The sequence below is a fragment of the Genypterus blacodes genome, unplaced genomic scaffold (genome assembly GCF_046128005.1).
Source record: "Genypterus blacodes isolate CSIRO-AG114 ecotype Tasmania unplaced genomic scaffold, CSIRO-AGI_Gbla_v1 ptg000156l_1, whole genome shotgun sequence".
Lineage (NCBI taxonomy): Eukaryota > Metazoa > Chordata > Actinopteri > Ophidiiformes > Ophidiidae > Genypterus > Genypterus blacodes.
In genome coordinates, this window is record NW_027466957.1 from 124,256 (window position 1) to 147,834 (window position 23,579).

General features: G+C 44.6%; 3 protein-coding genes across 5 annotated transcripts; 2 read left to right on the top strand and 1 right to left on the bottom strand.

The window, feature by feature from the left end:
- Positions 1-3,748: 3,748 nt before the first annotated feature.
- On the top strand, positions 3,749-7,438 carry pofut1 (protein O-fucosyltransferase 1). The gene is made up of 7 exons (XM_076167211.1): positions 3,749-3,905; positions 4,580-4,701; positions 5,033-5,215; positions 5,449-5,561; positions 5,833-6,025; positions 6,270-6,512; positions 6,625-7,438. Exons 1-7 carry the CDS (start codon positions 3,752-3,754, stop codon positions 6,817-6,819), a joined length of 1,203 nt encoding a protein of 400 aa, XP_076023326.1. The 5' UTR covers positions 3,749-3,751; the 3' UTR covers positions 6,820-7,438.
- A 562-nt stretch (positions 7,439-8,000) lies between these two features.
- kif3b (kinesin family member 3B) lies at positions 8,001-14,615 on the top strand. Of its 2 annotated transcripts, none has more exons than XM_076166297.1 (9): positions 8,001-8,093; positions 8,787-10,264; positions 10,366-10,467; positions 10,660-10,782; positions 10,958-11,076; positions 11,628-11,741; positions 11,828-11,933; positions 12,029-12,240; positions 12,350-14,615. In XM_076166297.1, the coding sequence occupies exons 2-9, from the start codon at positions 8,861-8,863 to the stop codon at positions 12,453-12,455; spliced, it is 2,286 nt and encodes a 761-aa protein (XP_076022412.1). In that variant the 5' UTR covers positions 8,001-8,093; positions 8,787-8,860; the 3' UTR covers positions 12,456-14,615. The 2 variants fall into 2 exon arrangements, with proteins under 2 accessions (XP_076022412.1, XP_076022411.1); XM_076166296.1 differs by having other exon boundaries at positions 8,010-8,093; positions 8,760-10,264.
- Positions 14,616-16,357: 1,742 nt separating this feature from the next.
- Positions 16,358-21,816, bottom strand: pcmtd2b (protein-L-isoaspartate (D-aspartate) O-methyltransferase domain containing 2b). 2 transcript variants are annotated; one of them, XM_076166300.1, is made up of 8 exons: positions 21,594-21,816; positions 20,714-20,848; positions 20,057-20,217; positions 19,559-19,709; positions 18,767-18,869; positions 18,504-18,675; positions 17,961-18,084; positions 16,358-17,786 (listed from the first exon to the last, which is right to left on the bottom strand). In XM_076166300.1, the coding sequence occupies exons 3-8, from the start codon at positions 20,210-20,212 to the stop codon at positions 17,221-17,223; spliced, it is 1,272 nt and encodes a 423-aa protein (XP_076022415.1). In that variant the 5' UTR covers positions 20,213-20,217; positions 20,714-20,848; positions 21,594-21,816; the 3' UTR covers positions 16,358-17,220. The 2 variants fall into 2 exon arrangements, with proteins under 2 accessions (XP_076022415.1, XP_076022413.1); XM_076166298.1 differs by lacking the exon at positions 20,714-20,848 and having other exon boundaries at positions 21,594-21,813.
- Between the last annotated feature and the right edge of the window lie 1,763 nt (positions 21,817-23,579).

Below are 23,579 nucleotides of genomic sequence, written 5' to 3' on the forward strand. Positions count from 1 at the left end.
CGGATTTAGCCAGGATATTTGGGGGTATTTCAATCATGAGTTTCCTGCTAAACAATATTCTGCTGGTGTCGCCTTATATGGGATCTCAATAACAACGAACACCTCCTACACCTATAAAAGTAAACCCGGGATTAAAGCCAAAACACAAAAGTGACCCAACAAGCTGCCCAGATAATGATGTGTTGAAAGCTATCTTGTAATCCTGTCCTGTGGTCGTAGCCATAATGTAACCTGGAGCATTTGTTGCGTGAGCTTCTCTGGGTACCACAGAGATGGGGAAAGTCTGTCTCGGCTTGGGACGACTTTTTTCGTAATCAGGAGTGATATCAGGTCACAGACGGCCGGCATCGGCGGCCTGCAGCAGGATGATAAGCTGGATGGGTGGAACCTGGAGCTGCACATCTACGTCACTAAGGCACGCCACTGCACAAGGGTCCTGGCTGAGAGTCAAATGAGATAAATAAGTATTTTGGGAGGATAGAAGGTATTGTGAACACAGATCTAGAGCTGGCTGGAGGAGTAAAATGAAAGTGAACTGAGTTGTAATATTGTTTTTACTTTTTACCGTTACTCTTTGTTACCTCAGAATATGTGGCTATTATATTTGACTAAAACGGACACTACAACTATTGCAAAAGCATTTTATTCTTCAAACTAAAACCAAACATTTAAGAGTGACACAAAACTAAACTGACATGCAATCAGTTTTTTCTATTTTGAACTTCAAAATCCCCCAGCTTATCTGTATACATATCTGCTGACCCTCCACTCTGAATAGGCCAATCAATGACAAATGTCACTCATGTCACAGAGGTCCAACTCCGCTGAACTTCCAGTTTGTCCTTCTGAATAGCTGCTACGGGACAACCAACCAACATTCATATTTCATATTCATATTCCACTGGTTTTCGGTGTGAATTTTCACTTCCTGATTTCTGGGCATTAAACCTCCCGTTCTTATTTCAGTAGTTTTTAAGTATTATTCTTACAGTGTTATTCAAGCAAATAATGATTGTCTCTTTAAATAGAGTTAAAGAGTTAAAACATAAGTAAAGACAGATGAGGGTCAATCTGTTACTTTTATATAATTTGTGTTTGTAGAATATTTGTAACTTTTCCTTTTAAAAACCCCAACATTCAGAGTATAATACTTATCTACTCTATAAAGTTCTGTCTGCAAAGGTCATTTACTCTGTTTACTAAAGATTATAATTAATCCTGTCATCAACCCAACAGATTAAGTTTAAAAAGCCCAAAGCAATTAAATTTTCGTTGATAGGTCATCTGTAATCAGCAACTTTTTGAGATTTTTACAGGTCAAAAGAATATTAATAGATTATGTATCCGTATTTAAATTATGTCAATTAAGTCTGTTGATCTCTGAGCATTACAGCATTTCAGCTCAACTGCTTTCAGTTATAAAAACCAATTCAGGGGCCAAATTGAACTCAAAGTGCAAACTAGTTGTAAACATGCGAGGTCTCTGCTTTGTAAATCTGTGACATTACACTGCTCTAGTCACAGCCTCCAGTTTGAACTGAAAGCACCGTTGTCAGTAACAACCCTGAAAGGTCAACAGGAGGCGGGATGTTTGAGGTTGACTACCTTATTTCCCTCTTCTGAAAGGCCACAGGCAGCATCGGCTGAGCAAGAAAGACGCAGATGTGAAAAAAACAAAAAACACGTAGAGGAAGAAAATATATGTATATGCAGATGTAGATGTTGCAAAATCACAGAATGTCAAACGTCTTCCTCTGCAGATTCTAAACATGTTATGTACAAATAAGTCATAGATCCACCATGAAAAAGGGAAATGAAAACCTTTGTGAGAACACAGGGCCGTGAGTCAGACACACAGCAAATGTACACTCTTATTCTACACACCAACAACAGTTCTGCTCATTAATGGGATCACTTTCTGTCACTTCTAGTTTAAAGTCATCAACCAAACATGCAACATATGCAGTCAAAAGCCCCAAACCACAAAGTGAGATAGTGTGTGAATGTGCACATATTCCATTTGACTGTTGATCACTGGTTAACCTGAAAAAGTTTCTCTCTCTCTCTCTCTCTCTCTCTCTCTCCCCCTCTTTCTTTCTCTCGCTCATACTCGGGCTGTGAGTTGCAGTTATTTGCATTGTTATCATTGCTGTCATCTCCGACAATGAAAAACAGTGTGTGTTCACGGGATGGGGGAGGAGCAGACACACAGAGCGACACAGGAAAAGAGGGAGAGAAGAACAGCCAGCTGTCGAGCATCAGAGAAAAGAAAAACGAGAGTGATTGAATAGAGAGAGCGAGAGAATAAGTTAGACTGGGTTGGCTGAGCTGGAGGATGTGGAGGGATTAACTCACAAACGTTTCCTTCAAAGCAAAGGCCAAAGTGAATAACAGCATCTCAAAGTCCTGCTAAGATAAAGAACTTGAAAAATAACACAAGTTTTGATTCCTAAAGAATGTACGCAACATGTTCACTGTGCTTTTATCTTATTTGAGCACAAAGTTACTTATTATGTCATTTTAATTACTTTGTGGAGTTCATTGAATTGTGCAAATTCAATTGTTGTTGGATTCATTTTATGCACAATTTATCCGTCTTGTTATTCTGACTCTTAGCAGCAGACAATGATCTCTTTACTGTGGCATATTTAAGCAATTATCACTCAATTCAGTCAAACAAGGAATCGCTGGCATCTGCCCCTTTGACGTGTTATTTGAAACAGAGAGAGATTGAGTGGGTGAGAGAGAGAGAGAGAGAGAGAGAGAGAGAGAGAGAGAGAGAGAGAGAGAGAGAGAGAGAGAGAGAGAGCTCACAGATTTAAGGGAGAGAAACAAAGGCTTGAAGGTTTCAGACCGCACCCACACCACATGTTGCCATGCCTACCCAGCACTGTTAGTTTGGGCATGTTGAGCACACATGTGAATTTCTAATGATGGACCTAATGACAGAGATCTGGAAACTCTGCTCCTTGTTCCCTCCGAGCTCTTATCATTGGACATAACACTGATTGGCTCCATCTGATTTCCAGGCAAATCCCAGGCAAAACAGAATGAACTAATGCAATTTTTGTGCAATGTGAACTCTGTGTGACCACTTTGTTTATCAGACTGCTGAGCTGATCAGAGAAGAGTAAGCAAACTGAGATGATTCTTTGGTTTGTTTTTCTGAATTCATTGATTGTGGACTTAATTAGACTTAAAAAGGCGCAATTTCATTTCTAAACTAAAAAGATGTTGGCAATATGTGCTGAGGTCCATCTTTATTGGTTCAGGTGAATGTTATCATCAGCATAACGTCTCTCTCTCTGTCTGACACACATACACACACACACGGATGTCTACCTCTTGCTGTACTGTAGCTGCATTTTTGCTTATTTTATCTTGTATCCAACAGTCAGTGCAGCGGGTGTGTTTAAATTCATGTGTTAAACTAACCGCACTGGTTGAACAGGGTAAATACTGTATGACTATGTACACAGTATATATAGCCTTCCATATAGTACAGGAGAAGAAGTACACAAAGGAGGGTGACAGATTTATGGGCAGGATTAGCAGGTTTTAGCACACAACAGGTTAAGTAAGTCATGAAACGTTGAGTTTGTATGATAAAAAGATATCAGTGTTTATTTCCCCCCGAGCCCATTCCCACTCCGGTGCAGCAGGTGGCGGTAGAGGTAGCGTAACTCTTTTTTTTGTATACATTTAACAATGAAGAAGACACGGCAGGCGAAACCGCAGTGCACGCTGGGACATGAAATCAACCACAATGGCGGCGAATCAACAGTGTTCTCCTGCTGTCATGCTGATGTGTTTACTTTCAGCACTTTTGCTCCAAACTCGTTGGACTTCCGCAGAGGAGCTGGAGTGGGATGAGAATGGTTACGTGTTGTACTGCCCCTGTATGGGTAAATAGACTTTGATTTCTGCAATGACGTATGGATTGTTGTCAGATGAGGCACCAAGTTTAAATGTTGACAGTTTGGGTTTGAAGTCATAACATTCTGCTTGGAGTGGCATGAAACTTCAGTGGTTTTTAAACTGTGGTTCGTGAGCTATTTGTTGTATTTGAAGTGCCCACAGAGCAAAGAATTAATGGTTACAAATACAATTATGATGGCAGAATGTTCACATATCAAATTGGCTATAATAATAATAATAATAATATGAAAAAGTGTAAATATGATTCTCTTTTACTTACGAATTCAGTATTTTTGTCACATTATGAGTAGATGTACATTTTCACACTCATTCTGCAAAATAGTTTATGTAATTAATATCTGAAGAACACACACAACTTTTTAAATTGACACAGAAATGGAAATTAAAATCACAATGCTGATACAACAGTAATAAAGAAGAGCCCTACCTTCTGTTTTGCTCTCCTAATAATACATTTTCTGAATATTTTAAGCACTTAATTCAGATCCTCAGCAAACCCAATAATGAGAGCCACGATACACTGAGTTAAGATCATTCAGAACGGCGCCCTTACATCTTCCTTCTATCCATCCATCAAGGTCCCGCCTTCTACACACAAGCAGCAGTTAAACCTAAAGCTACAAAATGATTTATTTGTCAGGTCGCTTTGGAAACCAGGCAGACCACTTCCTGGGATCTTTGGCGTTTGCAAAGATGTTAAACCGCACCCTGGCAGTCCCTCCCTGGATTGTGTACCGCCACCACACACCGCCTTACACCAATGTAAGTACAGCAGTGGGGTAGGGGTGAATTTTCAAGCTTTTGTTGTTTTTCATTGATGCAACTGAAATGAAATGAAAGATTGGAAGCTGGAATGTGAGGAGGAAGTTTTGAGATGTGCAAAAGGAAAGAGGTGAACCTGGAGACAAACAACAGGGAAGGAACTGTAGGAAAGAATAGGACTCGCCCCTCTGAAGTAAGAGGGTGAAGGACAGGAGCTGGTGATCTTGTGGAGGCCTTTATGTGCTACATGGTGAAATGAGGCATGTGTATCAAAGTAAGCAGGATCTGGTCACGTGTCTTTATTTACGCTGCTTATTCCTGTTCCATTAAGGTCCATGTCGCATACAGTGACTTCTTCCAGCTGGAGGCCTTGTCTGCCTTCCACCGTGTGGTCAGTCTGGAGGCCTTTATGGAGAAACTGGCTCCAAAATATTGGCCCTCAGAACAGAGGAGCGCCTACTGTTTTGAGAAAGCGGCGGAGCGGAGTTCAGACAAGAAGACCTGCCCGATGAAGGTGAGAGTCCCGTAGAGAAGAGTCTTTGAGGAGATGATTTAAAACCCTTTTTCTATTACGAAACAATTTCAAATCAGTTCCTATTGCAGCAAATGGTGTTGACAGTGCGTGAAACGGCATTGGTGTGTGAAGTGCTGCCCTCTGGTGGCAGGTAGACAGGAAGTTGACCGTGACTGCTGCTTTGTTTTGATATGGACGGATGATGTTGTTTGATTTGTTTTGTTTTCCCCCAGGATGGAAACCCATTCGGTCCGTTCTGGGACTATGCTGGTGTGGAGTTTGTGAAGTCTGTCTTGTTTGGTGGCATGTCCTTCAGCGTCTATTATCAGCCACAGTGGATGAATAAGTGAGGACATTTTTGGAAATTTTTCCGTCTGTTATTTCACCATCAGCAAGTTTGCCCTCCAACATGACTCACTACTACTGTGGTCGCACACGTTTCCTGTGCACACATTGTGTAATTAATGCAGAAGTGACTAAGTTTGACTTGCTGCTGTATCGGATAATCATACTTGAAATTATTTATATAAAATTTTACATGACATTAACCTTTATGTGGTTGCTACTGTGTTCTATGTCCAACCAAAAGCATATCTGTGCGTTTCCTGTTTGCATAGGTTCCCTCCCTCTGAGCACCCGGTCTTGGCCATGCCCGGAGCTCCTGCTCTGTTCCCGGTCTTAGAGGAGCATGTTGGTCTGCAGCGCCTCATGGTTTGGTCAGACAAGATGGTAAACCAGGGAGAAGAGCTCATCGCTAGCCAGCTGATCAGGCCATATGTTGGCATTCACCTGAGGATTGGTATCGACTGGGTCAGTAGGTTTTAGTAAATCCAAGGGGTTCCATCTTGATTTAGACCCTTTAAGTCACAATTCCGAACAGTGATAGTGTTTGGATGATGTTTGCACCTTAACAGTTAAACTAAAATGTTCATGAAGCTTCTGTACCTTACAAAAACCATGGGTGTGCTGCGTGTACAGAATATGTAGCCCTTGCTTGGTCCTCACACCTTAAACTCGCCGGTCACTGCTAAGACATTTCCATCCTTCCTTACAGCAAAATGCCTGCAAGCTGCTGAACAGTGACGACACAGGTCCTCACTTCATGGCCTCTGCCCAGTGCGTTGGCTACAACCGACAGACAGCCCTGCCCCTCACCATGACGATGTGCCTCCCTGACTTGTCAGAGATACGCAGAGCCGTCAAGCTGTGGGTGAAGAAGACCGCCGCCCGATCCGTCTACATCGCCACCGACTCAGAATCCCACAGTAGGGAAATAGAAAAGCTCTTTAAGGGCAAGGTGAGTTTAGTGATCCACTGTAATGAGCTTACAATTATGTAAGAAGTTATTGTTGCTGGATTGTAGCACAGTTTGTAAGAGGGGTTTTGTCATTTCCCCCCTGTTTCTGCAGGTGAAGGTGGTGACTCTGCAGCCAGATTTGGCACAAACGGACCTGTACATTCTAGGCAGAGCGGATCACTTCATCGGCAACTGCGTGTCGTCCTTTTCCGCCTTTGTAAAGAGACAGCGGGACGTCCACGGCCTTCCTTCATCCTTTTTTGGCATGGACACGCCCGGGAAATTAAATGACAAAGAAGAGCTCTGAGAAGCAGCGTCACACACAGTGCAGAGGAGTTTATTATCCATGACGTGACCGGCCATAGTGAGTGAAGTACAGATAGGATTTAAGGTTATCAGGCGCAGCATGGGTCCAACTTTGACAATGGAGTTGAATCTGTGGGAAAGGTTAGCAGGTAGCAGGTCAGTAGCGTAGATACAAGCCTTTGTGGATTTTCATGACATGGACACAGCTGCTACCAAACTCGAAAAGTATTTTTGTGTGCCATTTCAAGATTTGGTTACATTAAAGGTGTTTCACAATGTTTATGTTTGTGATATCAAAGCTGTTTTTCCTTCCAGTGGCAGTAGCACACACTCATTCCTGTGACGTTTCATTTAGCTGCGGCCATATTGTGTAACCATGTTCTCCAAATCCAGGCATGTTGTGATTGTCTCAGTGAACCCTGGAGAAGATTGATTGTAAATGTCAGTGATCTTGTGCTCCCTCGCTCCCCTTTGCCCCCCACCTTCTCTCTACCCAGAGCTTCCCTTCTTCACTTTTCTGCTTACTGTTTCCTTTCCTCTCTTTGCTCTCCGTTGGCAGTAACCGATCCAACTTACTAATTATAGGGAGGAAAGGGGGGAGATTGTCTTTCCACCTGTCAGTTTAGCAGCACCAAAAACCTGACAAAATACCTTGAAGCCTGGTTTGAAAGTAATGCTAACAGGATTGTTGTGTTCCAGTGAATGTGAACACATGTTTCAGGGATGCTTGGAGGATCAGCAGAGTTGATTTGCACTGTTCACCGTTAAGTGTAAATGAGTGACGAAATATAAACGTTTGAGGCCACTGAATGCATTGATTTTTGTAGTTTCAATGACAGTGTTTTTTCTGTAATTTTTTCCACAAATAAAGGGATAGTATTTTTTAAAGAAACAACAGTCTTTTGTTTACTTCCGCCATTGAAAGTTTGGCTGTTTGGAGACATTGAACGTGCCTGTGGAGCTAAACTGGGGGTTGCCACGTTTGATATATGTCCCTTTTTGTATTCATCTACATTTACGTGTTTCTCGTCCCACCTGAACGAATATTCTTGTGTACTTCCGACACATAATAGGTTGAGCTATTTACTATGACACCTATCTGGCCCCATAGTATTACAGATTGCAACCTCACACCATAACATCTTCTTTACGTTTTCACGTCAATTTTACGGGGGGCTGACGTTCACCAACCTGGCAACCATATTCAGTCCGTTTTGCAGGGATGAGCTGCGGCTAATGGCTGACTGACTTTGGGATTAGCTACCGTCTCCACTGGTAAACGCTGCATCTTTTTACAAGCCGCATTACTCGTATAGAGCTTGCATGTCTTGAATGTGCTTGTTAAATCTCAGTGACGAAATGCTGAATAAAATTAAACGTACCCTCAGTGCGAGCGTTACCCGGGTGGAGCTAACAGACATGTAGCTTAGCCTAACAGTGTGTTTGCTGTTGCCATACAGTCTTTGCTCGTTGCTAGGCCAGTGTTTTAGTCTCGTAATGGGCTAAGCTAAGCTAATTAGCTAGCTACTTCAACCAACCGCAATTAAAATTATTTTACTTCCTATCTCCTCTAAACAGCGCAGTTTATCGACACATTCCCTCGCTAACAGAGTGTCGCCAACGGCTGTCACTTAATAACACGTAGATCCGGCGTTGAGCTAACCTAACGCATTGTTGCTACTTAACAAGCTAGAATTAGTTTGCTAAATCGGGTCAGTAGTAATATGTCACAGCAGTAAGTGTCATTCTTTGTAGTTTCTGCAAAATAATGAACCGAGACCTGCTACACTTCAGTGGGCCGTGTTTGGCCCATGAAGACAGTGTTTGTATTTTTTTCCTTATTCTAGGTTAGGATGTGTCAGTAAAACTATAAACTGCCAGTGTCTTTGATTTGATGAACTTTGTGTCTCGTCTGAATGATTCCTCTGTGCATCATCTCAGGGTCTGATGTGGGCGTGTGTATTGCAGAGCTGTCAGTGAAGCTGCTCTGGAGCACAGAGGAGACAAAGAACAAAGCAGGGCCGGCCGCTCCTCATCTCATCATGTCCAAAAGCAAGAGCTCCGAGTCGGTTAAGGTGGTGGTCCGCTGTCGGCCTATGAATGAGAAGGAGCGTGCAGCCAAGTTTAGTTCCGTGGTCACTGTCGATGTGAAACTGGGACAGATTCTTGTCAGGAACCCCAGAGAGTCAGCGGCCAACGATCTCCCCAAAGTCTTCACTTTTGATTCCGTCTATGATTGGAATTCCAAACAAATCGATCTGTATGATGAAACCTTCAGACCGCTGGTGGATTCAGTTCTTCTGGGGTTCAATGGGACCATCTTTGCCTATGGGCAGACGGGAACAGGGAAGACCTTCACCATGGAGGGGGTGAGGAATGATTCAGAGAAGAGAGGGGTGATCCCTAACTCCTTTGACCACGTCTTCACACACATTTCACGGTCCCAGAATCAGCAGTACTTGGTTAGAGCGTCGTATCTGGAGATCTACCAAGAGGAGATCAAAGACTTACTCTCCAAGGACCAGTCACGCCGCCTCGAGCTCAAAGAGAGGACCGACACGGGGGTCTATGTCAAAGACCTCTCCTCGTTTGTCACGAAGAGCGTGCAGGAGATCGAGCACGTCATGAACGTGGGCAACCAGAATCGGTCGGTAGGTTCCACTAACATGAACGAACACAGCTCACGTTCTCACGCCATCTTCGTCATCACTGTGGAGTGCAGCGAGCTGGGCGTGGACGGGGAAAACCATATCAGAGTGGGCAAACTGAACCTGGTAGATCTGGCCGGTAGTGAAAGGCAGGCGAAGACCGGAGCTCAGGGAGAGAGACTGAAGGAGGCCACGAAGATCAATCTGTCCCTGTCTGCTCTGGGTAATGTCATATCTGCTCTGGTGGACGGCAGGAGCACCCACATCCCCTACCGAGACTCCAAACTCACCCGTCTGCTGCAGGACTCTCTGGGGGGCAACGCCCGCACCGTTATGGTCGCCACTGTCGGCCCGGCCTCCTACAACGTGGAGGAGACGCTGACGACGCTGCGCTACTCCAACAGAGCCAAGAACATCAAAAACAAGCCGCGCATTAACGAGGACCCCAAGGACGCGCTGCTCAGGGAGTTTCAGGAGGAGATCGCCCGGCTGAAGGAGCAGCTGGAGAAGCGCTCGGGCAAGAGGAAGAAGAGGAGGCACAGGAGGAGGCCGGGCGAGGAGAGCGACGGCGAGGATCCGGACGAGGAGGAGACGGAGGATGACGAAGAGGAAGGCGAGGATAAAGGGGATTACTGGCGCGAGCAGCAGGAGAAGCTGGAGAAAGAGAGAAAGGCCATCATGGAAGATCACAGTTTGGTGGCCGAGGAAAAAGCCCGACTGCTGAAACAGAAACAGAAGAAAATGGAAGATTTGAAGAAAGAGAGAGACGCCGGAGAGATGCTGGCCGCCAAAGTGAAGGTAAGGAGCTGAGAATCCAGCAGCCTCTTGTTACGTGTCCTACACACTGCTGGGATGTTTTGGTCATTATTCTGTACCTCCCCCCTCCCCTCTGCATGCAGGCGATGGAGAGTAAACTCCTGGTCGGGGGGAAGAACATTGTGGATCACACCAATGAGCAACAGAAGATGCTTGAGCTGAAGAGGCAGGAAATCGCTGAACAGGTGCGTCAAAAAGTGATGTCATAGGTGAACCCCTTTGTTTTTATTGTATCCTGATTGTTGTAGTGTTGTAGTGTAGCTGCACACTATCCTCCAGACTACAGGCCAGCTCACTACCAAGCAACAGCTCCGGCCTGATCACACACTCTTGTGATGTGGCGAGTAAAACCTCTTTGTGTGTTTGTGTGTTTGCAGAAACGGCGAGAGCGTGAGATGCAGCAGCAGATGGAGTATCGTGACGAAGAGACTCTGGAGCTGAGGGAGACCTACAGCTCTCTGCAGCACGAGGTCGACGCCAAAACCAAGAAGCTGATAAAGGTTTGGGGCCGTGACCTTTGCTCCTTTAGGCAATGACTCTGCCTCCCATGTACAATAGAAGACACTGTAATCTGTAATTGTATATGCTGAACACATGGAATACACTGTTGTAAGTTGTTTTGCTTCATAATTCTCCTTTTAATCGTCGTACCTGGTTTTCCTCTCTGTCCTTTAGTTTTTTGCCAAGCTGCAGGCGGTGAAGGCAGAAATCCACGACGTCCAGGAGGCTCACATCAAGGAGCGCCAGGAGCTGCAGCAAGTCCAGAACGAGCTCACCAGGGATCTCAAACTAAAGTATGGAGTCTGCGTGTTGTACTGTTAGCAGCAGGAAGACGGCAAACAAGGTCGATCGATGAGACACACGATCGCCCCAAAGCGGCGATTGATTTGGTGCGGCTTCTGATCAGATTTGGGGCCTGGAGTCTGTGAAACAATGTCAGGGTCTGTAACGGGGTTGAGTTGCTGTAGTGCATATGAATGAAGAGTCACAGCAACGCCTTCTCCTGTCAGAATTGATTTTCCACACAACTGTAATGATTCAATTATACACAGACGTCAGAAAAGAGTCTTCTAGGCTTTCATTTTACTGTGTTTGCGTCTGGCTGCACAGGGCTCTCTTTAGCTCTGGGTATTGATTCATCCGTGTATTGAATGAGGTGGAGCATTTCTAAACCGCAGTCTCAGAGCAGCACACTTCCTGTTTCAGGCTCATAACACACAGCGAGACGGGACGTAACGAGCGACTGTATGTTGATCCGTCTTTGTGTTTGTCCTTATCCTTCTTGTTCCCTTGTCTCTCTCTCTTCCTCCCCAGCTCTCTGACCCATTGGTGGTTTGTGTTTCAGGCAGCTCATCATTGAAAACTTCATCCCCTTAAAAGAGAAGAGCAAAATAACAAACCGAGCGTTCCTTGATGAGGACGACTGCTGGAAACTGAAGCCCATCACTCGTATAGAAGAGTAAGACACACAATATACAGCAAACGCCTCTTGCAAACATCCTGTTGATATGCTGATACACTGTGATATGTGTTTGTTTATGTCAGTGACCACCAGATGATGACCCGGCCTCTGTCAGCTGTGGGTTACAAGAGGCCTCTCTGTCATCACGCCCGCACCGCCATTAAGACGGGAGCTGACAGCAGATACAATGTAAGCCACAGAGGGAAGTGATGAAGCTGTTTACACACAAAGACCCAGTAGTGAGTGTGTGTGTGTGTGTGTGTGTGTCTGTCCCGTTTCCTCAGGCTGAAAACATCCTGATCCTAGATCTGGATCTACCAGGGAGGACCACCAACGAGTACCAGCAGCCGGTCATCGACCCCATGGTTGCGGCCGCTCTGAAGGACGCCCTCAGAGACGAGGAGGAGGTGACGGTGGATGCGTACGGTTACGGCAGCAGCTTGGGACCGACTCCTCCGGTCAGCGCCAACGGCAGCCTCAAGAAACCAAAGTCCAGGTAAAACATATAGCTATCATAAGCATTGTTTGCTTTGTCAGAAAGAAATCATGAGCTCACCGACCCCTTCATTTCTTTTCATGATGTTTCATTCGTTTCTACCACTCAGTCGACCGAGGACCGCCAAGAAGTCGAGCACCCCGACTTCTCCCTTCAGCCCCTGCAGTCCAGGACCGCCTCTTTACCCACAATCCCGCGGGCTGGTGCCTAAGTGACAACTCCCACCATGAATCACCACAGACCTCTGAGCACCTTTCCTTTATGGAGTTCCTTTGTTTTCCTCTAAGGGGATATGAATGTTTGATTGGTCAAAGGAGAGAGAAACTCCTGCTGCTTTGTAAGTTTGAACTTCATTACATCCTCACCAACATGAAGCGTCGTCAACGTAGAGATTTGACCTACATGTGTATAGGAGCATGAAGCCCAGGATCCCTCACACACACACTGTTAACCTCCCCACACTTGGCCCAGCGCCAGCGACGTCTTATGGTATCTAATGTCTCACTATGTTCTTAATGTACACACAAAAAAACCTTAGGGTGGGCTTTGAACCCCCTGTGATGGACTGCAGTACCCACAATGCACTTCTTCCTCATATCTACTCAGACTTGCATGTTTCCTGTTGTCGTCCTCCTCTCTGTTACATGTGAACATGAAAGGGACCCAAAGACTTATGGCTCCTTTTCCGTGTGTGTGTGTAGGTCTGGCATATCTTTGTACATGCGTGTGTGTGTGTGTGTTTCTATGTTACTGTATATTGGATTGACATGATACTGCGCTGGTATTTGTCTCAGGACTTCTGGCGATGTAGAAGTGGAGTCGTGTGTTTTGTGTAGTGTGGTACACAAGTTAGTATCCGTATGATTGTTACTATACAGGCCAGAATGCAACGCACAAATGACTGTCACATAGCTGTAATCAGTAGATGCTGTTCTCCCAGGGGCACAGAGGTTAACACACACACACACACACACCTGCTACAGACAGATCCAACACGCTAACCACACACTGGGTTGCTTGGTTGCTGCAGGGTTCCTTAGCTGGAAAGTGCCTCAGATGAATCAGTTCCAAGGTGCCTTAACCTTTGCCCTTCATCTCTGCTCCTTTATTTGAAAGGTGCCGCATGTTCCCCACCCATGTTTTAAAAATTGCTTCATCTAGTGATTCCAGCATCAGGGTATTGCCAACCGCCTGTCAGAATCAAGTGCACTCATCTGATGGAGAGGCAGAGCGTAGAACACTGCGTTGAACCATCCCATCCCCACCCGCTCACCTGGGGGAGGGGCAGCAGGGAGGGGAGGCAGGTGGTGGGCGGTGACGTATTCCCGCTTCTATCTTCACCTCAGCTACCCTTTCATTGGTCTGATGGGTCCCTGGAATGAGTTAGCAGTTAACAGTGAAACCCAGATAAAGTGCAAAGCTGTCCAGAGCACGGTGGCTCCATAGAGCTTAGTCGAAAACACTACGGATTGGAACGGATCTGAATACACAAACCATTCCATTTGTGTATCTATGGTTGAGTAATGTGGAGTTGAAACCTCGGGTGTTGAGCCGGTCTCTGCTGCTCTCTGTTCCCCACGCTCCTCAGACTGAGGGCTGATCTGTCTGCTGGCTGCTGCTGTAAGATCTTCATCTACAACCCACTGTGACTCTTCATCAGGTCTGGGCACAACAGCAAAGCAAATCCTCTCACAAACTTGAGCCTGAAGAGATTGGGCTCATATGTTAAAGAATCATCAAGCCCGCCTCAGCTTAGCAAAGGCCAAAGTGACAAATGGTTCCTCAGACAAAGGGGGGACGTCACAGCGGTCGGCCCACGTTTGCATAACTGATGTATGTAGAAATGTAAGGATCTAGACGTGTTGATAGGAAATCCTTTATCACTTTTGCAGACGTAAAAAAAAAAAATCCTTAGGGAATACAACTTTTTTTTCATTTTTATATACAGATGTATATCAAAATGAATTTGTTTGAGATAGTTTTATTTTTTGAGCTTTGTAATTTAAGGTAACGTGCAATTTTTCGTGCTCATTTGTTGGCATTACACACACACACACACATCAGCATGTAACACGTGTCGTCTTTATGTTCAGGTACAGGTTTACTCTTTGTTTATACGTATACACCAATTAGCTGTAGACATCCACTTGTAAGATAAGTGTGTGTTTGTGTGTGTGGAGCATTGTACAGCGGTGTCTGTGTGTACGCTGTGAGAGTAGGTGATATCATGATGGAGTATTTTCACTGTACAGAACATTTAACGTCATAAATACAAACAATCTCTTAACTAACATAACGCTGTATTCATGTCCCATTGTATCTGTCCTCATGTGTTCAGTTTATTTTGTTTATTAAAGACAATTCAATGATTACAAGGTTTATTGTATCCTTTTTTTATATTAATGACAATGTGGTGATGTGAAACCTGGCATCTCAATATGAACAGATATTTAGAACCTGAAACTAATTCAACTTTGATTCTTACAAATTGGGAAGGATTTCATTTGTGACGAACAAAATAACTTTTTGACCGCGGGGTCAACTTGTTCAGAATTTTGTCCCTAATTTGCCCCAAATTCTCACAAATTGATGCCATTGCAGTCTGGATGCTGTGTCTGAAATTTGAGCTCTTTCACTCCTTCCTTGTCCAAGACATGGACTTATCTGGTTTTCTCTAGTTTTACAAAACGATCACCACGGGGTCAACTTTTTCATAATTTAAAAAAAAATGGTTCAAACAAAAAAGTTTAAATAGTAAAAAATATATAGATAGTTGATGATCGCAAGGTTGTGGGTTCAAGGCTCCTTGTTGTGTTCTTTGCTGATTTGCCCAACAGAATAAGTGTGCGTGTGAAAAGTGTGACTTGGTCTTTACTTGATAGAAGGCTGTGTGTGTGTGTGTGTGTGTGTGTGTGTGTGTGTGTGTGTGTGTGTGTGTGTGTGTGTGTGTGTGTGTGTGTGTGTGTGTGTGTGTGTGTGTGTGTGTGTGTATCCGGAGTCTGGCATTTGCATAGGGTGCTTTTCCTTTTATCTTACTACTATAATTGTAGTGCAGTGCCAGAAGCACCATAGCAACCACTCTAGCAACAAAACATGCACTTGTAAACAAAGTATACAAATACACATTTTGGAAATCACTGAGTGGAAACATTTACTCCTTTGATGACGTTTTGTATATAATGGACTTTTATTATTATTATTAACAGCAGTCAATAATACAGATCAATCTGAAAAACAGCAAGCAAGCCATCCTCACCAAAACATGATGCCGAGTGTAAAAATACACAATCATCGTATACATTCAGCAGAGAATCACAACTGGTAGTTAAAGTCAGAAGAAGGATTGGTCATACATACTGTACAGTACTCAAAGTAGATCCAGCAGCAGTAAAAAAAATGGTAGAGTGGCCAAACGGTGCAGCACGACGTTATTCACAGCAGAGATGATGAGCGGGATGATGATCAATATGTTTTACCAACATCTGAGTGATGGATGTCGAATATCGGCCCGGATATCCAATCAGAATGGGAGAGATTTAAGGCTCCAACTTTGCTGAGTGATTAAACAAAAACAAACCCTTAACCCACCTAAGTGTTGTTTGAGTGGCCACAGTTTCGCAGATTCTAAATGATAAAAACGTTGCTTGCTTCTTCATGTGAGCGACTTGCTGTTGTCCATCTGCGGCTCCTGTGAGGGTTTCAGTCCATGCGACATCAGTTTGGCACAGAAGAGGAGCAGGAAGTTTGATACAAAAGCAAAAACAGCAACAACAACAAAAAAGAATAATGCCCCCGATTATAGAAACTACAACAGAAAAAGATCCAGGAGAGACTTGGACGCACCGACGCATCATCGTGGACTCGCAAATCGAAACATTAAAGTAAATTTATCTGTACAGAGCACTTGAAGTCAAAAAAACAAAAAAGAGGATTCAGGAGGAAATGAAAGGGCGACACAGACGAGAGCACAAGAAGAAGAAATGTGCCGACAGAGAGAGAGAGAGAGAAGTGCAGACTGTAGTTATCTGCTTTCATCATGCTGGTTTCTATGATTGTAAATTGGAATAACAGTAAGTATATTTATCTTTTTACGGTCATTCTCTTTCATCGGACTATAATGGAGATGAACCTTGAATACGCATGAGATGGTTAGAGAGTCGGTCCATCAAACTCAAGAGACGGAGAGGAACAAACAAAGAAATCTATGCATGGAAAAGAAGTAAAACTCATTCTGTCATTAAATCAAACTTCATCCAATCTGCTAGAAAAGCTTGGATTCATAATAACAACGCTTCATTGATGGCCCAACGTGGAAACGATCACAACGACACACATCGCCCAATTGGTCATCACACACACTCCTCTCTCCTCCTTCTCACAGTTCTGTTACACACACCAGCTGCACCTTCGTCTCTGTGCTCTGGTTCCACACGACTCTATACTATTTCTCTCTATTCTACTGAAAAAAAGCTGTCTTGTTGTCTATGATAATAAAGCTGCGCTCATCTGTCGTTGCTGTATTCATTCCTCTATTGGTTTGCGCCTCAAATGAGACTCTTGTCTTGTGTGTTGGTGAGCCACTGTCAGCTGGCCAATTCTGGATTTTTTGGTGGAATTGAGGAGAAGCAGGAAAACAAAAAAGCTCCCCCATCCCTCCACTGGACAAACCGCTTCAACTCTTTCCTTTACAGCGTCAGGAAATGAACGGAGGAAGGAATGTCAGGAGGCGGAGCCAAACGACGGCAAGAGAGATAAAGAGAATGGATGATGAAGGGGGTGAAGACGGAGAGAGAGAGAGAGGGAGTTGCACTATGTGGGCAGACCCGGGTTGAGCTGCAGGGTCAGTACAGCAGGTGACATGTCGCTCCATCTGATGTGGGTGGTAGCAGGGGGGAGGAGGGGGCTTCAGCCTCAGATTGGTTGATGGATCCATCCCTGGGCTCTGATCCGACTCCAAACCTGTCTGCACCGCCTGCAGGCTCATTTCTCCCTGTAGTACAGCAGGTACATCTTCAGGGGCTCGGGCAGCGGCAGGCCCAGTATCCTCTCCCTCAGTATGTTCACAGACGGCTGGGGTTGAAGCAGCTCCCCCGTCTCCCTCTCCTCCTCCTCCTCCTCCTCTTCCTCCTCTTCCTCCACCGTCTCCTCCTCCTCTAGCACCCCTCCCGCTACTCTTCCTGCCCTTCTGCTACCTCTCATGTGCTGCCTCCTCCCTTCCCTGTCTGCGTGCTCCTCCTCCACTATCCCTCCTTCTCCTCCTCTTCCTCCCTGGTTGTTGTTGTTGTCCAGAGGCGTGGGGCCGATGCCGCTGCTGGCCACCACCTGGCGGGTTGCCAGAACGAGAGCGTTACACTGACGCCGGTGGACGCGCCGGCGTTTGAAGCGAGGGCCGTACTTATGAAGCCCGGCCACCGCCAGGCCTCTGCCCACACTGAAGGAGGAACCACGGCCGCGTGATTGGTTGTCGCCTCTGTCCGTGGTCACCCTGAGGGTGTGGCGGATGCAGATACGGGCCAGCTCCTGCAACGTCCGCACTTCATATTTGGCTGCAAAAATGAAAAACCGTAAATTAAAAGACAACCAGGGAGAAGAGAAGAACAATAACAGAGCAGAGGAGGAAGATGATGATATAAGAGTTAGTTGCTGTTTATTGTTGATTAGCCTTGTCACACACACTCGCTCGGTCATGCAGGTAAACACGCGTGTGCATGCAGACTCACGCAGTGGGACGGTCTTGGGTTTGCAGTTTGTGTTGTGTTTGGGCAAAACCAGAGGAGCGAAGGACACAGAAATGATCTTTTTGGTCTCCCAGCTGTACGGACCCATACGGGTGATCTTGGTCAACTGGAGGAAAATACAAGAGGATATAAAGACAATGTTTACCATCTGAAAATGATGCTTCAGCTGAGCATATTAACCCTTTTGACTTCTATTCATAATAAAACAGGAAAAACGGCCATTTAGTTGATACAGTTACATAAAATGTATAATTATACCATATAATACCATCATTATACTATTGTGGCTGTTTTGTGAGTTTGTGTTTGATAAGCTCTTAAAGTGGAGCTGATGTTGGAACAATCTAGTTTTAACTCTCTTATAATCCAGCAGAGGGCAGTGACAGCTCACCAATCAATGATTTCATCAAAACACCTTTCAGTTCTGAACTCTTAAGTACTTTATTTTTTTTGAGGACATGACCAAGACATTTTTAAGATGATAAGAAATATTGCATGAGAGTGCTGTGAAAGCAGAACACCCACCTTTTCCTCCAGAGGCATCACTAGGATGCCTCCCACCTTGAGGAGGTTCTTCATGTAGTTCTCGTGCTCCTCCTGCACTCCAGCCCCACAGTACACTCTGTCATACTGACGGCTCTCCGGGGGGATCTCCAGGCAGTTGCCCGCCACGAAGGAGGGCTCACAGAACTCAAATCTGTAGGATCAACACAAGGGTAATGCAAACACTGTGTGCAGGCCAGGAACACAAATGTAAAACCAGTTATCAGTGGGTTCAGGTGACCTACTTGTCAAAGCTGTCGCTGGTTTTGATGAAGGAATCGAGCTTCTGGTAGGCGTAATCGATCACATCTGCATGCAACTCTATGCCGTGATTTATTCCAAAAGGTCCTGGAACAGTCAGTAGAACACACAACACCATTACTACAATGGTAAACAACAAACTAATCATTCCTTCTATTGTGCAGTGCTGATGCTTGACCTACATTCACACTCATATGTACTCAAGAACATAAACATTTTGCGGTTTTCCCATCTCTATGCAAATTCTCTCAACAAGTTTGTTTCACACATAAATAACATCTTGGCAAAATCCCTCCCTCTTTAAAGCTTTATGACTTAAGCCGTTTCACCAGAAGCTGCTCCGCCTCAACAGACAGACTCCACCATGTGGTTGTTAAAGTGATGATGTATCATGGCGAGCTGACAAAGAGTCATTTCTTCACAGCAATGCTCTACTGCAGCAGCTGTGTGAGAAAAACTGGCGCACACATTTTGGTATGTAGCGCCACAGAATAGAGCATTATCAGCGAGGAAATACTGACTTAGTGCAGCACATAAGTGTATTATCATTATAATTACATCATGGCCAGCAGGCTTACGTGCAGATTAAGATCTTAGCGTATTGAGGAGGTTGTTTATGAGACTATTGAATATAAGACAGGAGATGATCATCAGGCTGAACTTCCTTCATCGCTACATCAAGAGAATCAGGAGTGCTCAACCATTTTGCAGGCCGAGGCTGTCAATGCAGAACGTAAACATCTCTTCCAGTAACTTTCCTTTGAGTTTCCACTTACCCAGTATGAGGCCGACCATGGTGCTGAGGTAGCCCGTCCCACTGCCAAGGTTAAGGAAGGAGAGTCCAGGGTAGAGATCCAGAGCCTCCATCACCTCAGAGTAGATACACGGGGCAGACAGGTGGATGTTTCCATGACGCCAGGCCAAATCCTAGTAACACAATATCATTTCACCACATTGTCTCACAGCTAGAAATGTTTCATTCTATTAAAGCCTCATAACATAATATCTACAGCAGGTCAGGCATGGTCAAACTACGGCCCTCGGGTCAACTGTGGCCCGCAGACAGATTGTAAATGGCCCACAGATTGTCTTAAGAAAAGGGGGCCAGATGCTTTAGCTGGTGAATGTCAACAGGTCTTGATCAAAGTCCTCCCAGCTGAAAGATGGCGTCCATAACCACAATCTTACTGCATATATGCAGTCCATCTGGATCTATATGTGCCATGTCTTCATTTCACAGGCACTCATGTTGACCCCGCCTCCTCTCTACCCACCTTGTATGCATTATCCCGGTATTCCTCCAGGTAGTAGTCGGCCCGGTCAATCGCTCGAAACGCTCGCTCAACCAGATCAGAGCGGATGTAATACGCCTCCTTCAGGTTGTCAATCAAGTCATCATTGTCCTCCCCAGCGCTCACAGCTCCACCCATCTTTACTAAAGGCAGAGAGAAGCGTCATCATCATCATCATCATCATTATCAAAGAGTCATCATATGAATTGTACAATCCACTTATCAATGAATCAAAGATCATTTAATCAAAATACTGCATTATTACAGGATTTGTGTTGATTTGTTTTCGCACTGCGTTTTCCTCCGGCTCTTTTTTGCAACTTTTAATTCCGTGCTGTTACACCTTTCAAAGCTGCTATTAACAATAGACACAGAAACTTTGGAGCAGAATCAAAGTAGAATCCTCATACCTGGCAAATGCTCAACTTCACCCACCCTCATGCTCACAAACGCCTATTTGGATCTAGAACGCTCTGTACTGTAAGGTTTTACACTTTTCCTGGCACAGAATCTCACATTTCTAATTTACATTCCCAAAAAATGCCATCCTTTGTTTCTTAGTGTGTCCATTGTGCTACGCTACCTCTAGCCTGCCAGAATTTAGAGGCCTAAATTAAGCTTTTGGCAGCCGAACGCCACCTAGGTGTGAATGTGCTCCTGTGGCTGCAGCTCAGGGTGGCGTCAAAGTCAACACCCCCAGGCCTCGGGCCAAACGATGGGGGACACAGAGATCACAGGGGGGCAGGGACTTCCACATGCTTAACATGTTGTCACCTAATAAAAGAACAAAAGGACTCTGGTCATTTAAACATATGAGGTTCTTGTGTGTTTGAGGCCAATTGGTCGAGTTAAAGAGGAAGTTTCCAGGTATTGATGCAACAGAAACCAACAAATAGCAGCTTTTGACTCAACTGATCAGAAGCATAGAAGCTACTTGGTGTTGTTGTATTTGCAATGAACACTGTCATTACCCTTAATGCCCACCGGGTGGCACTGTTGCAAAAAGTCTCACAAACTATCTGGTTTAGTAGGCTAGTAGGGTACACACTTCCTGCAAAAACACTGCCGTTTATACTTCTCAATGAGGAAATGACTCATGTGTTTGACGATCATTTACATACACCGAGTTTAGACTTTAAATCACATAGCAAACTCCACGATGTTTGACGCCATTTACCGCCCTCGCGTTGTTGCGGCGGCTATTTGCGCCACTCAGGTGATCCACTTTCGGTAAAACAATAAAAACCAAAGTCTGTGGGCCGAAGGATCGCTCGATATTCACGACGCACAGAAAAGATCGCGTTTATAAACACACTGTCACGCCTCGTTGTGCTCTACACACACGTACATAACCGCATTCCCGTCTTAAGCGAGGGAGAAGAAAGATCGAGACAAGAATGACAACAGCGGGGTTGGCAGTGTTGTAGAAACAAAGCAGACAGCCATGCGTGTGTCCGCACTCACAAACACTCTCTCACACACACGGACAAACACACACACGATCTTATTAGCTTCATACCTGCTGGAAATGGTGACCGAGGCTCCCTGGCTTAGCGATGTTCCGTATGTTGAGCCTGTTGTTGGGGGATCCAGCGAGAAACACACCACCGCTAGATGTAAACATTCGGCCAGCTGACGTTCTGACGTCATACGTAATATACGCAACGTGTGGCCTACATTCGACACGAGGACGTAATGAGACCAGACGATTGAATCAATGGCTAATGTTCGATGATGGATAGTGGAAGTCAAACGTGTGTGTGTGTAGCACTGTGTACGTGTGTCACGTGATACCCAGCGACTAAAGATGTTTGGATTCAGACAACAAATCATGATAATCGAAGATAAGAAAGAACAACATTCACCATGGCTGCATTCCATTTAGTGCCAAGGCCCTGGTTTTGTAAATACTGGCACAGCTAAATGTAATGAAGCCATGTTTAATGTTACTAATGATTCATTTAGCTTTTGGTGTGACTCTTACATTGTTTCTGTAACCACATGATATTATTGTTCTTCTAAAAAAACGACTTCTGATCAAAAATGAAGGTTCCAGATACAATGATGAGGTGAGCTGCAGGTATTCCACACATGTAAATGAGTGAAGTATCTTCTTTTCTTCTGGCCTTTTTTCTTATTTAATCAGAACGTGAAGCACTTGTGTGGAATAGCTGAACAAAAACCTCATAAATAACCATAACAAAGTGCTGTAATTAGTCCATAAATTGGTGAAACTCTTCATCTTCTTCCTCTGTCACAAGTGAATTCCATTATACACACACACACACACACACACACACACACACACTATGTTTTTCTTTTGCAGCCAGGCCCAAATATATTGGAAATCAGTTTGAATAATGCAGCATTTCTCCAGAACATGTTGAAAATTAAAGCTCTTTTCTGACTGCATGTCTGTGGTTTGCAGAGGAGGAAAGTTAAGGGACCGTCTCCAAAGAGTTTGATGTTTCAGGTATGATCAAGAAGTTTAAGGCCTGTGGAACCATAGCAACATCCTTAATAGAAGCACAAAGCCAATATTTTTATTTTACAAAAGTGTGTGTGTACCAACAGTGTCAGCCACGCCTGTTTGTTGATATCAGACCAAAACATTTCACACGATATCTACTTTAACCACCGTTAAGGATTACAAGCGATCATCGGCAGCAGCTTGCAGCCTGAACACACTCAGCAAAGCCGTTGGGTCAAAGGTCACAGGTGACAGCATGTGTTTAAGCTGCGGTGGGTCATGATCCATGATAGTCCTACTTTACAGCAGCTGTAGGTATTAAACGGTCCACCAGATGTCAGTGCCCGTCAACACAGAGGCAACACGCAGCACATGTGACTGCATGCTAACACCACGCTAAGGTCCCCCATTTTGTTGAGCAGTCAGGGAGGCAGCGGCGTCTCAGCTGACTGCTTGGTCATGTCAGTGGACATTACACAAGCTTTTGAATAGATGCAGTATTATGGCGGTGTGAGGGTCTTCCTTTGCCACACGCATACATGCACAGTACACACACATCCACATACACACACAGAGACAGAGAGTGATGTTGATGCAATGGAGTCATACTTGTCTATGAGTCTTTATTTGTTTTTCATAGAGAACATTTAAAATGGTTCATACCCCCACAATAACTGACATCACTTCTCTGATTATAACACTGACACAGGAACAGGGGAACATGTACACAAGTACACAAACACACAGTCACAAAATCGGCCCATCTACATTGTTTTACTTTCCCAAAGAAAGAAAGAAAGAAAAGAAAAAAAACGGAAAATAAATAAATAACAGGAGACCCCGAGGATGCACAGCCAAGGCCTGTCCCACTTTACAAAATGGTGCAGTAGCAAAGGAACAACCACGTCTACAAAAGTAACAAAAATTGCCATACAATCTATCAGTGTGGAAGTGCTTGTAATTTTGGAAGTTTTGTACTTTTTTAAAAGGATCAATATCAATGCCTAGAAAATCACCAGTAAAAATAGCTCATCT

Coding starts and splice junctions, on each gene's coding strand:
- pcmtd2b (XM_076166300.1), bottom strand. CDS start 20,212: ATGGGTGGAGCTGTGAGCGCTGGGGAGGACAATGATGACTTGATTGAC. Junction 18,870..19,558: donor CATGGTCGGCCTCATACTGG/GTAAGTGGAAAC, acceptor TGACTGTTCCAG/GACCTTTTGGAATAAATCAC. Junction 17,787..17,960: donor ACCCAAGACCGTCCCACTGC/GTGAGTCTGCAT, acceptor TCATTTTTGCAG/CCAAATATGAAGTGCGGACG.
- kif3b (XM_076166297.1), top strand. CDS start 8,861: ATGTCCAAAAGCAAGAGCTCCGAGTCGGTTAAGGTGGTGGTCCGCTGT. Junction 10,468..10,659: donor GGCAGGAAATCGCTGAACAG/GTGCGTCAAAAA, acceptor GTGTGTTTGCAG/AAACGGCGAGAGCGTGAGAT. Junction 11,934..12,028: donor GAGCTGACAGCAGATACAAT/GTAAGCCACAGA, acceptor CCGTTTCCTCAG/GCTGAAAACATCCTGATCCT.
- pofut1 (XM_076167211.1), top strand. CDS start 3,752: ATGAAATCAACCACAATGGCGGCGAATCAACAGTGTTCTCCTGCTGTC. Junction 5,562..5,832: donor CAGCCACAGTGGATGAATAA/GTGAGGACATTT, acceptor CTGTTTGCATAG/GTTCCCTCCCTCTGAGCACC. Junction 6,026..6,269: donor TGAGGATTGGTATCGACTGG/GTCAGTAGGTTT, acceptor CCTTCCTTACAG/CAAAATGCCTGCAAGCTGCT.